Genomic DNA, 13,487 nt, shown 5'->3' with positions numbered 1-13,487 from the left:
GCAGCAGGCACTGATGACAACAAAAGTAGAATGCTAAATCTCAAGAGATGGGTCAAAATGAATCTAGAACTTGACATCTATGAAGTGCATAAAACAAAGCAACTGCATCATATATGATAGTGATGAGAACAAAGTAGAATGGCACGATCAGAAATAGAATGAAAAACTTCGGTGACTGCGTCATCTTCTGAGCTTGCGAAAAAAAAACACTCCCTGCCACATGAGCCAGATGCGAAAGTAAATGTCTCGCTGCTATTTCTAACAATTTTTTTTAGGGGTCGCTATTTCTAACAATTGAGCATGCCTGCTCAGTACTCGTACAGCGGCAGCAGTATCCGCAGCTCCCCAATCCGGCACAATCAACCTGTCGGCCCACGCAGTTTGTGGGCTCGTGGCTGCTTTGGACGCCGTCGATAGGCTAACAAACACCAGCCCAGCCCACTCAAAAAGAAAAAACAGTCCAAAACACGTTCGCTCCCTACACCTCTCAGGCTGTCAGGCATAGTCCCTCCCTCCCTCCACCTCGCCGCCGACGAGACGACTCGACCGCCACCACTCCCGCGCACGCTCTTCGCTTGCTTTGCTTCGCCTCTCCTCCTCCCCCGCGCTCCCAGCTTCCTGCCGCAGCGCCGTCCTGCCCTCTTTCCCCAGCTCGCGCGGCCTCCGTCCCGGCGCCACCGTCCCCACTTGGCGCCGCCGCCTCCTGACGCGCTCCTTCCCTCGGTGGTTACCCAAAGCGAACCCGGGATTCTCAACCGCTACGCACCGCGGAGCTCTACCACTCGTCGGCGCCGGCTTCCGCGCGGTGCCTTAGCTGCTACTTTCCCACCTAAAGCGTAGCTTGTTTGGGTGTGTGCGTTGGGGGAGGGATTGATGGCCAACAGCGAGTATGAGTATGTGAAGAGGGAATTCGAGTTCGATCGCCGTCTTCCGCCCTCTAACTGGATCGTTGTCCGCATCGACGGCTGCCACTTCCATCGGTACACTTCTTCACTTCTTTGTTTGCTTTGGTTTAGTTTAGTTCGCCCCGGCCCCAACAAGCTGTGCACTGCTTCGTACAGGCATGTTTTACTAGTGGTTAAAACAGCTAGATTGGCCATGTGGTCATGCCAAAAGTGCATCTAGTTTTGCTGGATCCGTGTCAATCGTGTTTGCCCGGAATTTGGAGCTGTTTTTGTTTGTTTCCTATCCACTAATTTCATTTTCTCTTTTATAGGTTCTCAAAGATTCACGCTTTTGAGAAACCGAACGATGAGAATGCTCTAAGATTGATGAACGCTTGTGCCACTGCTATGCTTGAGAAATTCCCTGACATAGTCTTTGCTTATGGTGTTAGTGATGAGTACAGGTACGGCATTAGACATCCTCTCATGTAAGTTCCATTATAAAACTCTATGCAATACATTATACGACTTTGAATAGAAATTGTGAATTGAATCACATAGTGTCTGATGCTTATTTTCCAAAGATAAATGCAGCTCATTATTGGTTTATTTGGCTAAAGAGCTCATTATGTAATTTATTTAAGAGTTGTGTTGTTAAACTGCAAGTACTGAATGCACATGGGGTCGGCAGATGCACTTATAATAGTAAAACTGAACTTTTTAGCATATGATGCATTATCTGCTCTATTATAATAATTTTCTTATATTCATGTTTACCCTGCAGCTTTGTTTTCAGAGAGGAAACAGAATTTTATCACAGGCGAGAGAGGTAATCATTCATTTTCACTGTTCCGCTGATATTTGGAATGTTCATTGTGCAAAATTGCCTTTTGTTTCTGAACTATGAGCAACTTCATGGCATCAATGATATTGACATCTCTACCAATACCTTCAGCAAAATTCTTTCTTTATGTGTTTCCTACTTCACTTCTGTGTACGTAATGAAGTGGAAAGACTTCTTTCCTAACAAAGAGTTGAAGGAGCCACCATATTTTGATGCACGGGCTGTATGTTACCCAAATTTGAAGACTATTCGTGATTATTTGGCTTGGAGACAAGTGGACTGTAAGCTACTGAAACTGAAATCAAAATTTTCTCATATAGCAAATGAGACCTATTTATATTTTGCAAACTTTTTGCCCTGAAGTCCTACAAGAAAATTGCATTATATCCACCAAAGTTGTACAGATCGTGAAGCTTCATCAATGTAAAGAAAAAAAAGGAATGATCTATGCATGCATCAGAATTGAGCAATAACTTGATTAGTTGGCTGATGTCCATACTTTTGGTCTGTGGCTTTCAGGTCATATAAATAATCAATACAATACCTGCTTCTGGATGTTGGTGAAATCTGGAAAAAGTGAACAAGCAGCTCAGCTAGCATTGAAGGTAGTATAAACTTGTATTGAGTTGATGACCTTTCTGTTGCAATTGCACAAGTGTTTTAATTCATCTTTTGTTCTTTTAGGGAACATTTGCAAAGGACAAGAATGAGCTGCTTGCTCAACAATTCCAAATAAATTATGATGATGAACCAGCTATGTTCCGCAAAGGATCCAGTGTTTACCGAGAGAAGGTAATACCACCAATGTTGTCAATTATGTAAAATAACATCTTTGTTATAATGTGTTGCGTATAACTAGGTAGAAACAACAGTGAAGATTGATGACTATGGGACTCCAATAAAAAGACCACGATTGAAAGTTACAGTAGCACATGTCGATATCATAGGGCCTGAGTTTTGGGAAAATCATCAGCACATTCTTCGGGAAGGTTTGTTTGAATTATTCTAGTTTCAGCTATCCTTTCAACTCCAGATCAAGCTATGAATGTAAATAACATTAACCTAATTGATATGTTTGGGAACAGGCAAATTTATGCATGAGTTTGTGAAGAAGTTTGGCATCGACCGCATTCTTCCACCTTGTAATTGGATTGTCGTTCGCATCAGTGGCTGCCAATTTGATCAGTGAGGAACCCTTTTTATCTATCAAAAACATGCTGGTTCTCTTTAGGATAGCTTGATTGCCTTATTAACAGGGTTCCCGCCCAGATTCTCAATAATTCATTCACTTGACAAGCCAAATGACGAGACTGCTCTAAGGCTGATGAATGCATCTGCATCTTTGATGATGGAGCAATACCCTGACATTGTATTTGGCTATGGTTTTAGCAACGAGTATAGGTATGTATCTGAAATAAATATAGGCTTGGCACATTAAACATTAATGAAAACCGTAAGTGAAGCATAAAATAAAGCTGAAATGTTATTATACATTTAGACAATTATTCCCTTGCAAATGACCATTATTTATTGGCATCCATTGCAGACATCCATTCTTACTGTGTTTATCGTTGCAGTTTTGTGTTCCATGAGAAGACTGAACTATATCAGAGACAGGAGAGGTGGTTATCAGCATTATGCATGTGCATTGTATTTGTAATTTAAGGGGTAAATACTTGACTAAAATGATGCCAACTTATTTTGCAGCTTAATCCTTTCATCATGCTCTTCATATTTCACTTCTTGTTACGTGACAAAATGGAAAGAGTTTTCTCCCCACAAGGAATTAATGCAGACACCACGTTTTGAGGCAGAAGCTCTGTGTTATCCAAAACTAAAGATAGTATGTGAATACTTGTCATGGAGGCAAGCAGAGTGTAAGTAATTTACTAAAAAACAATCACATCTGAACTTAGTTTAAAACATATTTGTAATATGCCTGTATTCATTTGTAGCGTGACTGAATTAGGTTTCAATGCTTGTATAGCTATATGCTGTGAATTGTGATGCATACTGATTGATGTCTATGTCCCTTAATTTTTTTTAAGATGTCCTACTGCAAAGTTACTTCATCAGTTAAAATAGTAAACCACAAGAGCAAAGACATAAATTGACCTTTATATCTGCTAACTTTCAGGCCATGCTGGCAACCAATACAATACATGCTTCTGGATGCTAGTGAAATCTGGAAAAAGTGAAACGGAAGCTCATGAGATATTGAAGGTCTTCTTTCATGATAATGCTTTAGTCGTTTTCCCTTGATCCCGCTTACTTCCATACTTGTCTCATTGTGTGTTTTCTAACTGCTGTAGTTTTGAATGCAGGGAACATTATCTAAAGATAAAAATGAGTTGCTTTTTCAGCAATTCCAGACGAACTACAACAATGAGCCTGCTATGTTTCGAAAGGGTTCATGTATTTATCGGCGAAAGGTAATTTTTACTGATTTCGTCGAACCACTTCCAGCTGCAATGTTGTGCTGTTTAGCTGTTCCCATATTAGTATAACCCAGGAGCGATAAAATTGTAGCATTGGGAAATAAGCAACTTTTAGCTTGCCTACAAGATTGAAGAAACTTTTCAGACACAATCCTGAAATGAAGTTTCAGCCTGTGATGTCGTATATTCATACTTGATATGCCTGCAATTGGTAGGTCCCAATTGATTCCAAAATAAAATCATTAAAGTAGTGCATTTACATCACTCCAATTAAGTGAAACTTGGCAGCCAAGTTGCCTCCAGATTTAGTGTTCCTGTCTTATTCCAATCAATCATGATGCTGCTATGGGGCAAAAGATATATTCTAATGCTCTTACTTCCAGCTTTTTGTCATTTAAACGGGCCCATCTCAAATGTCTACAGGTGGAAGAACTTGCGGAGGCGGAGGGAGGCGACAATGGCACCGCAAGAGAACGGTGGGATGTGAAAGTGGACCACGTTGACCTGGGACCTGGATTCTGGCGAAAACACCCTTGGATAATGACTAATTGCAATTAGTAGTTCCGACTGATACATGGTTATCGTCAACCACTCTAGATAGGTGTAATTCTTCCTCACCGGTCAAGAAAACACAGTTGTCACTCCACGGATCAACCGTTACCTTCATCCTCTTAAGCTGATGTTTTTTGAGTCATCTTTCTGGAACCTTACTAGCGATGTTTTCCTTTTGAGCTGTAAATAGTAACATTTATTGTTACTGACAGCCGAAGTGATACGCACACTGAATTACTGGAAGTTTTGCATAACTTGCTGGGACTCAGGAAATCCCTTTTCGCCTCAATTTGAAATGTTGCCCGAAGTGATGCGCACACTGAATTACTGAAAGTATGCATAACTTGCTGGGACGCGGCTAATCCTTTTCGTTCCTCTTCGAAATGTTTTAACATCCACACCACAAGAATTCCCTGGAAGATGTTTGAAGTGACCCTGTCCATCTTGAACCAGAGGGGACAGGCAAACACAACAGCTATTCAGGTTTCAGCTCCCCTTGACATCTGTCTACCAACACATTGTGAAATCGATTAACTGGTGGCTGCTCGATTGACAAAGCATCTCTGGCGTGTGGTCAAGCCGACCTCTGCTTCTTGTTTCGGAGACGTGTGCGTGGCGTGCCCCCGGCGGCGATTCTGGCATGGCACGCCGGCCGCGAGGAGTAGGAGCATCGGCAGCATGGCGCGCCGGACGAGGCGCGCCGGCACAGCCGTGGTTGGAGACATAGCTGCGCAGGGTACCGGCGGCGTTGATGAAGATATCGGGCAGGGACGACACAGAAGCCGGCCGCGCGCGCGAGGCGCGATCGAGGACAGACTTCTGTTGCCTTCACACACAGACTTGCGGAGGCGCGGGAGGACAGAGGGAGGACCTCCAGTACCGGCCAGAACGCGGCGGCGCTCCGGGGAGCCGCGCCGCGCGGCAGGGGTGCCGTCCCTGGGTTGGACGGTATATGTGATACCGACCAGGTGGACGGTATTTCAAATACCGTCCACCCCGGGTCCGTGCCAGCCGTCCGATCGGACACGTGTGGCCCGGATTGGGTGGGTTGACCGTTGACACCATGTCGGTTGTCTTCGTAGAATCGAAGCGACGTAGCGAAGCGAAGCCACCGCGACAGCAGGGCGCGCCGCGGCAGGCCGGCAGTGGCAGCAGCGGAAGCTCAACGGACGGGCGGCGAGCGACCCCGCCGGCCGGTCGTCGTCGACGCCGGCACGTGGCTGTCCCGTCGGCGGCGCACGAGCGGGAGGGATCAGCTCCGCTTTTTGCAACATGTTTGGAATGATAAATTGGCCGGCGTTCCCTCGGCCTGAATCAGCTCGCCTCAAGGCGGCACCTCCACTTGTGCAGAGCAAAAGCTTCCATCACGGGATGCCCAGAGGTCGAGCATGGTGGCACGAGCCTCCCGTGCCGTGGCGGACTGCCGGCTGCTGCAGGCAACATCAGCCAGATACCTGTGATCCGCTCAGCGCTCACGGCTCATGCTCCTTGGCCGCTGCCACGGTGATTCGTGTTTGCTTGCTCACTGCGTCCTCCAACTAACGAATCGATTCTTCTTTCTTCGTTTCTTACACAATTCTCCCTGGGTTGAGGAATGGATTTATAAGCTTGTCCCCTTTTTTGCCTACGAATTTTTGGCCTGTCATTCAACAGCATGTAACACTGCGCTGTGATATGGTTTTGATATGAAGTCCCTTGAAATATTTGGAGTATTTTCTAAAAAATATTTGCGATAAAGAACTCCAAAAATAAGATTTCAGGTGAATTTTCGAACCAATAAATTATTTGCTGTGTGATGACAATAGTCACCCAAGAAATGGTATACACAAGTATGAACTTCTGACGAGTTTCCAGCCCACATATCATCAGACTGACACGAAGGCTATGGCTCCATGTTAGAAGGAAAAATGAACCATCTTTTCCTAACCAACGATAAAGTGAGAAAGCATTTATGCATAAATTTGGCAAAAATTTCAAGAGACGCTGCCTTGACTCCTGTAATGAAGCATAATGCTTGAGATATTCTTGATAAAACATGCGTGCAGCAAATATAATCCATGAATGTGGGGGAGTCATAAATAAGCCGCTTGTGGTAGAATATGTAATGCAACTGAACCTTCTCTGACGTTCTGGATTTGCTTTGGCCACGTGCCCACATCATCTACTTGGAACTCGAGCTAAGAAATTGCATGTCTCATGGTTCATGCATATCCCATGCTTCAACAACTTTTTGGTTCCGAAAGCCGTCGTCCTCGGATGATAGGTAGCGCTCAACCTCCGCATCAGTGAATGTTAGAGCCCTCCTTAGCTTTCTGCGGCGGAAAACTTCAACCTCCACCAAGTAAACTGCAGTCACAGGGCGGTGATCGGAAAGTGTAAGCTCCCCCCTCTTGTAGGAAAGTAGCCTGATTCCCTTTCCATATGAAAGAATGCGGTCACACCTACACGTGTAGATGAGATCGAATGCATGTTTATTGTTATTAGTATACTCAGTGCTGATGCCTAGAATGATTGATTGAATGAATCTAAAGGTTAGAAGAACAACATACCATGCAGGAGTTCTTCTCCCAGATTTACTCTCATCGTTTACATAGCTTCCTGAGTCAAACTCATACTTATATGTTGGAGGAAATCTGATAACTCCTTCAAACCAGCCGTCAAATGTGCATCCTTTCCTCAGTTCTCTTTTCATCTGTCACAGCAGAAGCATGAGCTGGAAATTCTACAAAAGCAAACTGATTTACTAGCCTATCAAATTACCTGATCCCTCTCAAACAATCCATCCCAGTCCTGTTTGGAGATTAGTTCGTGTGCCCTTTCATAGGATAAGTCAATCCGATAGTTGAGGTCTCCGAACCATATAATCCTTCTGAAATAAAGGACAAAGATTGAACATAAGAAATCATATGGCTGGATATAGCATCCATAGGATGCCATCTTGAGTTTTACCCAACCATCTAATGATCGCCATATAACAGTAGATACACATGGATAATTGAGTGCTAGCTTTGGAACATAGCACCAATTAACAGAAGACAGATTAGCCAACTTACTCATGGTCATGTATTCTCATAGGCATGCTTACAGTATGGACTGGGTTAAACACTGTTCTTCGAAGTATTTCTTCGACATTTGAATTCCTTTTTAGGTCATCTCCATCTTTTTCACCAGCAGCCAGGTGGCAACAAACAAAGCAGAAAGGAGTCTGATGTATAGACATGCTGACTGATATTGATCCCTAAAGTATATTGAAGGGACAAATATCAGCACATGGTCTTCTAAATTAGATGACAGACAAGTGTATCCATGCTGAATGAGACGATAGCAGGGTATCGGATAAAATTGGAAGATGTTGAACTTAAAAGGAACAAAATATCAGACACAGTTAATCGGCTCTCCTTAAGAAAATTCTATTTGCCTTTTCAATATCCTCGAAGGAATGGAAATTCCAAAAGATGCATTTTTGAAACTCCAGTTCTCATCAGGAGAAAATACCACATAATGTGACAAGCAGCATCCTATGTTTTTAACCCAAGTATAATCCAGTTATCACTGAAATGTCAAGCTGCACGAATAATATAAGGAAAGAATATGAAATTTGGCACTTGCCTTGTTACCAATATAACCCATCGCGCCTACACCAACAGTTGATACTCTCAAATTCTGAATGTGCTTCCGCAAGCTTCTCCGAACCCAAATCGAAAGAAATATTCCCACCATTTGCTTGCTTATTATCCGTACAAATTCTGGCCTTTTCCTTTTTATTCTCTTATCTAAACCCTCTTCCGGAAAAGCTTCAAAATTCTCATCTGTTTTATTTTGAAGTCGACAATTATGGTCTTGCTCAATCAACGGTTGAAGTTCCCCATCACTATCATTATCGGACCCAATAAGCGATTCATATTCCACGGAAAGAGCAGCATCTGATGGATTGAATCTTGACGCTGAAGGAGGATCTGAAAAATTCTTATTCAAAGTTTCACGGATGATTTGCTCCCATACAGAAACTGGACGATTGTCTTCAGCACCAAATATGTTCCCAGCATTGAGTGGAACGATCTCTTGAAATCTGAAAGATGACCCTAATTTCCATGGTAAATGAAATTCTTTTCTAACAAAAACTATTAAAGAAATGAGTGGCAGTATCATCTCATTGCCAAATTGCAAGGTAGCATACATATGTAAGGCGGCTCACATACATATGTAAGGCGGATCACATACTTAGATACCTATTATATAACCATTAAAGTTAAATAAACATACTAGCATATTAAGCTGCATGCAATAGTCAAATAACTTTTAAATACAATAAGTAATCAAGTATCCAGTGCATGTTCCCTAAACAATTTTTATAGAATCAACAGTACGTTTCCTACACCTAAAGTGAATTTTTATAGTGGTTAATTACCCAATAACATAGATATCAGCTGGATCCTCCATATCCAACCATTCTTCAATATCTAGGTCACTGGGTGGAAATCTTCCTCCAACATTCCATGTCCCCACGCAGATCCTGAATATTAAACCTTGCAGGTTAGCTGAAAGAACATCATCACAAAAGTAGCACATTTTTCAATTCCAGCCTAGTAGAAAATTTTAACTATTTATAACTAATCTTCTGCAATATGAAACGTTCCAGTATAACAGGAGGAATGAGCAGCAGTAATATTATTTCAACTAGAGGAGATGCTTAAAGAAAAGTACTGTCAAAGACGTATAACTAGACGATAAGGTGAATGGAGACACCTGTAAGGCGATTACCTGAGTTCTCTAACATCAACATACTGAGCACGAAGGATCTCTGATCTGTGCCTTCTAAGCCTGTAAGGTACATCATTCGCACCTACGAGGCACCAATGATTTTGTTGACATATAAGGCAACACGCCAATCCAAGACTTTTTATCAAACAGGTGTTTGGGCAGAACACAAAAGCAAAAGAAGAAAAAATAATGAAGAAGCAAGCGGTTGTGTCAGCAGATAAAGCAACCTGTCAATCCATGCCTTATCAAGCAGACACCTAATGTAATAAAAATGGACTTCATACTAAATCAAAATAAATACTGAGATACATCCAGATTTTCTTGCTAATTATCCATCATTTATGTTTCTGTTCATTATCATATTTTGACATGTTTACCAAGAAGAGCTTGAAAATCCCCATTAGAACAGTGTAAAATTCAGAATTCTATAAGCTTTTTCAGGAAGATCAGAAGAAGAAGTTGAGGATAAAACTGTGTCAGCAGGAGCTCCCAAGTTGGTAAATTAACTGCAAATAACTCTGCTATCTCTAAAAAATCAAACTAGCATCTTATCTGCCCTGGTGGGTATTTCACCAGCATTATAGTGCACCTACTTCCTTGTCTAAAAATCAACCAGATCCAACTCAAAGATTAAATACATAAAGAGAAACATACTCCCTCCATTCCAAATTATAGGCCGTTTTGGCTTTTCTAAATACATAGTAAAAGTAATATATCTAGACATAGCGTATATCTAGGTCATGGCAAAATCGATGAACCCAGAAAAGCCAAAACGACCTATAATTTGAAATGGAGAGAGTAATTATTAGACACTAATCTTCTGCACACTTCTTATTCCTTAGGGGGGAACATCATGTGCTCATAAATTACCAGTCGTGCTTGCACCCAATCCAGCTAATATCCTTTCTTCATTACATAGTTCAAGCTTCCAACCAGGCATGTCTGCAGAAAAGGCATTAAAAATACATCAATCACAACTTATGATTATCAAAATCTATCCAGAAAATCTTCGGGAAAAATCAATAAAAAAACATATGCTAAAGAAAAGCACAGACCATATATAAATGCAGATTTTATTTCAGTAAAGAGAAAAGATACAAAAGTTCTGGAATGTGGGTCACAAGAACCATTAGATAGTGAGGTCAAGCTGAAGATGGTCACGTCACCATTTCTGTTTCTTTTCAAAAGATGCAAAGAACAGCCAAAAATTACCTTAAAAGGCAACGTGCAATGCTTAATAGCCTACTTAAAAAGATTGAATATACCAATAGGAATCTCTGTTCAGAAGAAACTACTAGCCACGCATCACAATGTTTTAAGCATTCTCGGCGAAAGAGATGATAATACCTCCATACCATATCGAATTGATGGCAAACAATGAACACTTACAATAAGCTATCAAAGCAATCATCAAGCAAGCAATATAAGCCAGCGTGAACTGACCAATTATACAAGATAACATTTTTCTAATCCACTTGTAAAGTCAAATCACCAGAGCCGAAACAGTAGCGTACAAGAAAGAACTTTCATTGCAACACTGTTGTCTCATCTGCATTACCGTCAACGCCTACCGCTCAAACTTCCAAACCAAATTCTAGCCAATTTCCATCCAAACAAGAGCAAGTTTGAGCAAACAGATCGATTTAGAAATTTAGAAGTCAGAACACTGCGCTCAAGAAAGGGAGCGGCGGAAGAGAAGAGGGGGTAACTAACCTTCGCGGTCGGCCTCGCCTTCAGAGCGCTCGTCGGCGCTGAAGTCGGAGTCCCCGGACCCCGCGCCGATGTTAAGCCACTTGCGCAGAACCACCCTGTTCCACAGCTGCGGCACGCATCCCCAATCCGCGCCACAACACAACACCATCTCAGCCCACCTTTGCATCACAAGATCCTTCCGCCGCGCAAACAAGAGACAAGATCACAAGAACAAAAAAAAAGATAAGATTTTGATACAAGAAACGGAAGGTTGGAGAGCTTATCAGAACGAGCTCCGGGCATCAACGAACTACCTGCATCTGCCTCCCGCCGCCGTTACGCAGAGTCCGCGAGGCGCCGAGCGAAGCAGCCATGGCTGCCTCGTGGCGTGCTCGGTGAGCAGGGATGGATAGCCGCGGCAAGGAGGGGAGGGAGGAGGAAGAGGACGCCATGCGCACGACTGCAGCAGCTCCCCTGCCCAGACGCCACCCGAGCATGCCTCGCTGAAACGTGATGGCCGCTTTGGGCGTTGGTTGCCTTTTCTACCTAGCTCTGCTAGAGCATCTTCAGCATTTCCCCGATAAATACCTAGCTATTGGGATGTTTTAATACTACGTTTATAAATTATTAGAAGAGATACATTTACAGATTTCTAATAATCTCATTCCAATACAATTAATTATTAGGAGAGCTAAAATTCTTCCTCTATTTAAGGGGAGTTAGGATAAAATATTGGAACAATCCAATAATTATTGGGGAAACTAATATATTAGGAGAGCTAAAATTCTCCCTCTATTTAAGGGGAGTTAGGGTAAAATATTGGAACAACCCGATAATTATTGAGAAAAGGGAAAGATTTTGAAAAACTGTTGGAATATATCTTCTTCTAAATATTATCAAGTTATTAGGAAAAAGAAGATGGCTGGAGATGCTCTTACTCTTACTCATTGGAGAGGCTTCTTTTGAATTTCTTCCACACAAAGCTACCAAGGTGAACTCTTTAAAAAATAAAAATAAAAAAATAAAAAAATAAAGAAATTCTATAAATTTTTGAAAAATCAGAAATATCCAATCCGACAACTCTAATAATAATAGTCATTGGATCAATTATATTTTCTAATAAATTACTCACCTCTACCATTATAAAATAGACTAAAGTAACCCCCTAAATATGTATCTAAATTACCCACCTCTGTCATTATGAAAAAAATCTAAAGTAACTTCTAATCTTCGTGTAAATTACCCACCTATACCATTATAAAAATAATAAAAATAACCTCCTAGAATTGCATATAAATTATCCAATTATGTCATTATTAAAAGTCAAAGTAACCCCTAAATCTAGATCTAAATTATATAATTGTAACAAAATATTAAAGTGCACCAATATAAAATTCTAAATTACTATTTCTATCATTATTAATATATTATTTATATTATTATTTATATAAAAATACTACCCACGATATGTGTCACCATGTATTCATGTATGATGGAAGAGATAAAGAATACCAATTCACAATCAAATAGTTCAATTAAATATATATCAAACACATGTGGAGGTACGATGGAAAATAAAATCTATTGCAACTAGATAATGATAAATATGTATTTTGTAGTATGTGTTAGAATATTTAATAGATGAAAGAAGGCGTGAGATAGATAATTATTATTAGTTATAAGTCTTATTTTTTATTAATTCTAATTAGTCCGTGCGGGAGCACGGGTTGATAGGCTAATATGTTCTAATCAGCCTATACTGTTTCTAAAAGAAAGATAAAAAAAATCGAGGACCTGGTGTCATTGTAAATATAAAGAAAAGACACTAAAATTCGTGTCTACTATTTTTTCCCCAAGCGTTTAATAACATGCCATTTGTTTATGTTATTTCTTCGATCAGATTTACATGTCGTTTGGACAATGTAGGTACTGCAGGTGCACGCTTTTGATCATATTTCGTGTATAAGTTAAATAAATTATAGAACTGTATCATTCTACTTTCAAGAAAACATCAAATATTTCTTTACACATATCATAGTGATTATCTCCTATTCATATTTCAGGAAAAGATGAGCCAAAGCTCCAAACCACCTTAGCTAGGCATCCATAGCAGTAAAGAATGTCCATACAGTAAAGAATGTCCAATCATCAAGATTTGCTACTGAACTGTGAACATTTGGGCCTAACATGTAGTTGTAGGCCAAGATTAACATGATAAATGATGTGCACACTATCTGCCACACCCAAGCAGACATATAGTAGTGTTGTACTGGTGTTCAGTCAATATTCAGTGGTCACACTAGGGTCAAACCGTCA

At 41.0% G+C, this 13,487-nt stretch overlaps 2 protein-coding genes across 3 annotated transcripts; one reads left to right on the top strand and one right to left on the bottom strand.

The window, feature by feature from the left end:
• The first annotated feature begins 477 nt into the window (after positions 1–477).
• Positions 478–5,007, top strand: LOC112884021 (tRNA(His) guanylyltransferase 1-like). The gene is made up of 14 exons (XM_025949317.1): positions 478–980; positions 1,217–1,348; positions 1,669–1,713; positions 1,840–2,009; positions 2,248–2,333; positions 2,413–2,520; positions 2,588–2,717; positions 2,814–2,913; positions 2,998–3,129; positions 3,306–3,350; positions 3,436–3,605; positions 3,866–3,951; positions 4,053–4,160; positions 4,590–5,007. The coding sequence occupies exons 1-14, from the start codon at positions 874–876 to the stop codon at positions 4,722–4,724; spliced, it is 1,554 nt and encodes a 517-aa protein (XP_025805102.1). The 5' UTR covers positions 478–873; the 3' UTR covers positions 4,725–5,007.
• Positions 5,008–6,472: 1,465 nt separating this feature from the next.
• Positions 6,473–11,702, bottom strand: LOC112886941 (type IV inositol polyphosphate 5-phosphatase 3-like). Of its 2 annotated transcripts, none has more exons than XM_025952983.1 (10): positions 11,486–11,702; positions 11,193–11,367; positions 10,350–10,421; positions 9,480–9,561; positions 9,127–9,231; positions 8,328–8,787; positions 7,772–7,956; positions 7,479–7,587; positions 7,268–7,410; positions 6,473–7,064 (listed from the first exon to the last, which is right to left on the bottom strand). In XM_025952983.1, the coding sequence occupies exons 1-10, from the start codon at positions 11,666–11,668 to the stop codon at positions 7,046–7,048; spliced, it is 1,533 nt and encodes a 510-aa protein (XP_025808768.1). In that variant the 5' UTR covers positions 11,669–11,702; the 3' UTR covers positions 6,473–7,045. The 2 variants fall into 2 exon arrangements, with proteins under 2 accessions (XP_025808768.1, XP_025808767.1); XM_025952982.1 differs by having other exon boundaries at positions 6,473–7,159; positions 11,486–11,700.
• Positions 11,703–13,487: the final 1,785 nt, after the last annotated feature.

The sequence above is a fragment of the Panicum hallii genome, chromosome 3, assembly GCF_002211085.1.
Source record: "Panicum hallii strain FIL2 chromosome 3, PHallii_v3.1, whole genome shotgun sequence".
In the NCBI taxonomy this organism is placed as follows: Eukaryota; Viridiplantae; Streptophyta; class Magnoliopsida; order Poales; family Poaceae; genus Panicum; species Panicum hallii.
The sequence above is the reverse complement of the archived record's forward strand: the minus strand, read 5'-3'. Positions and strand labels throughout refer to the sequence as shown.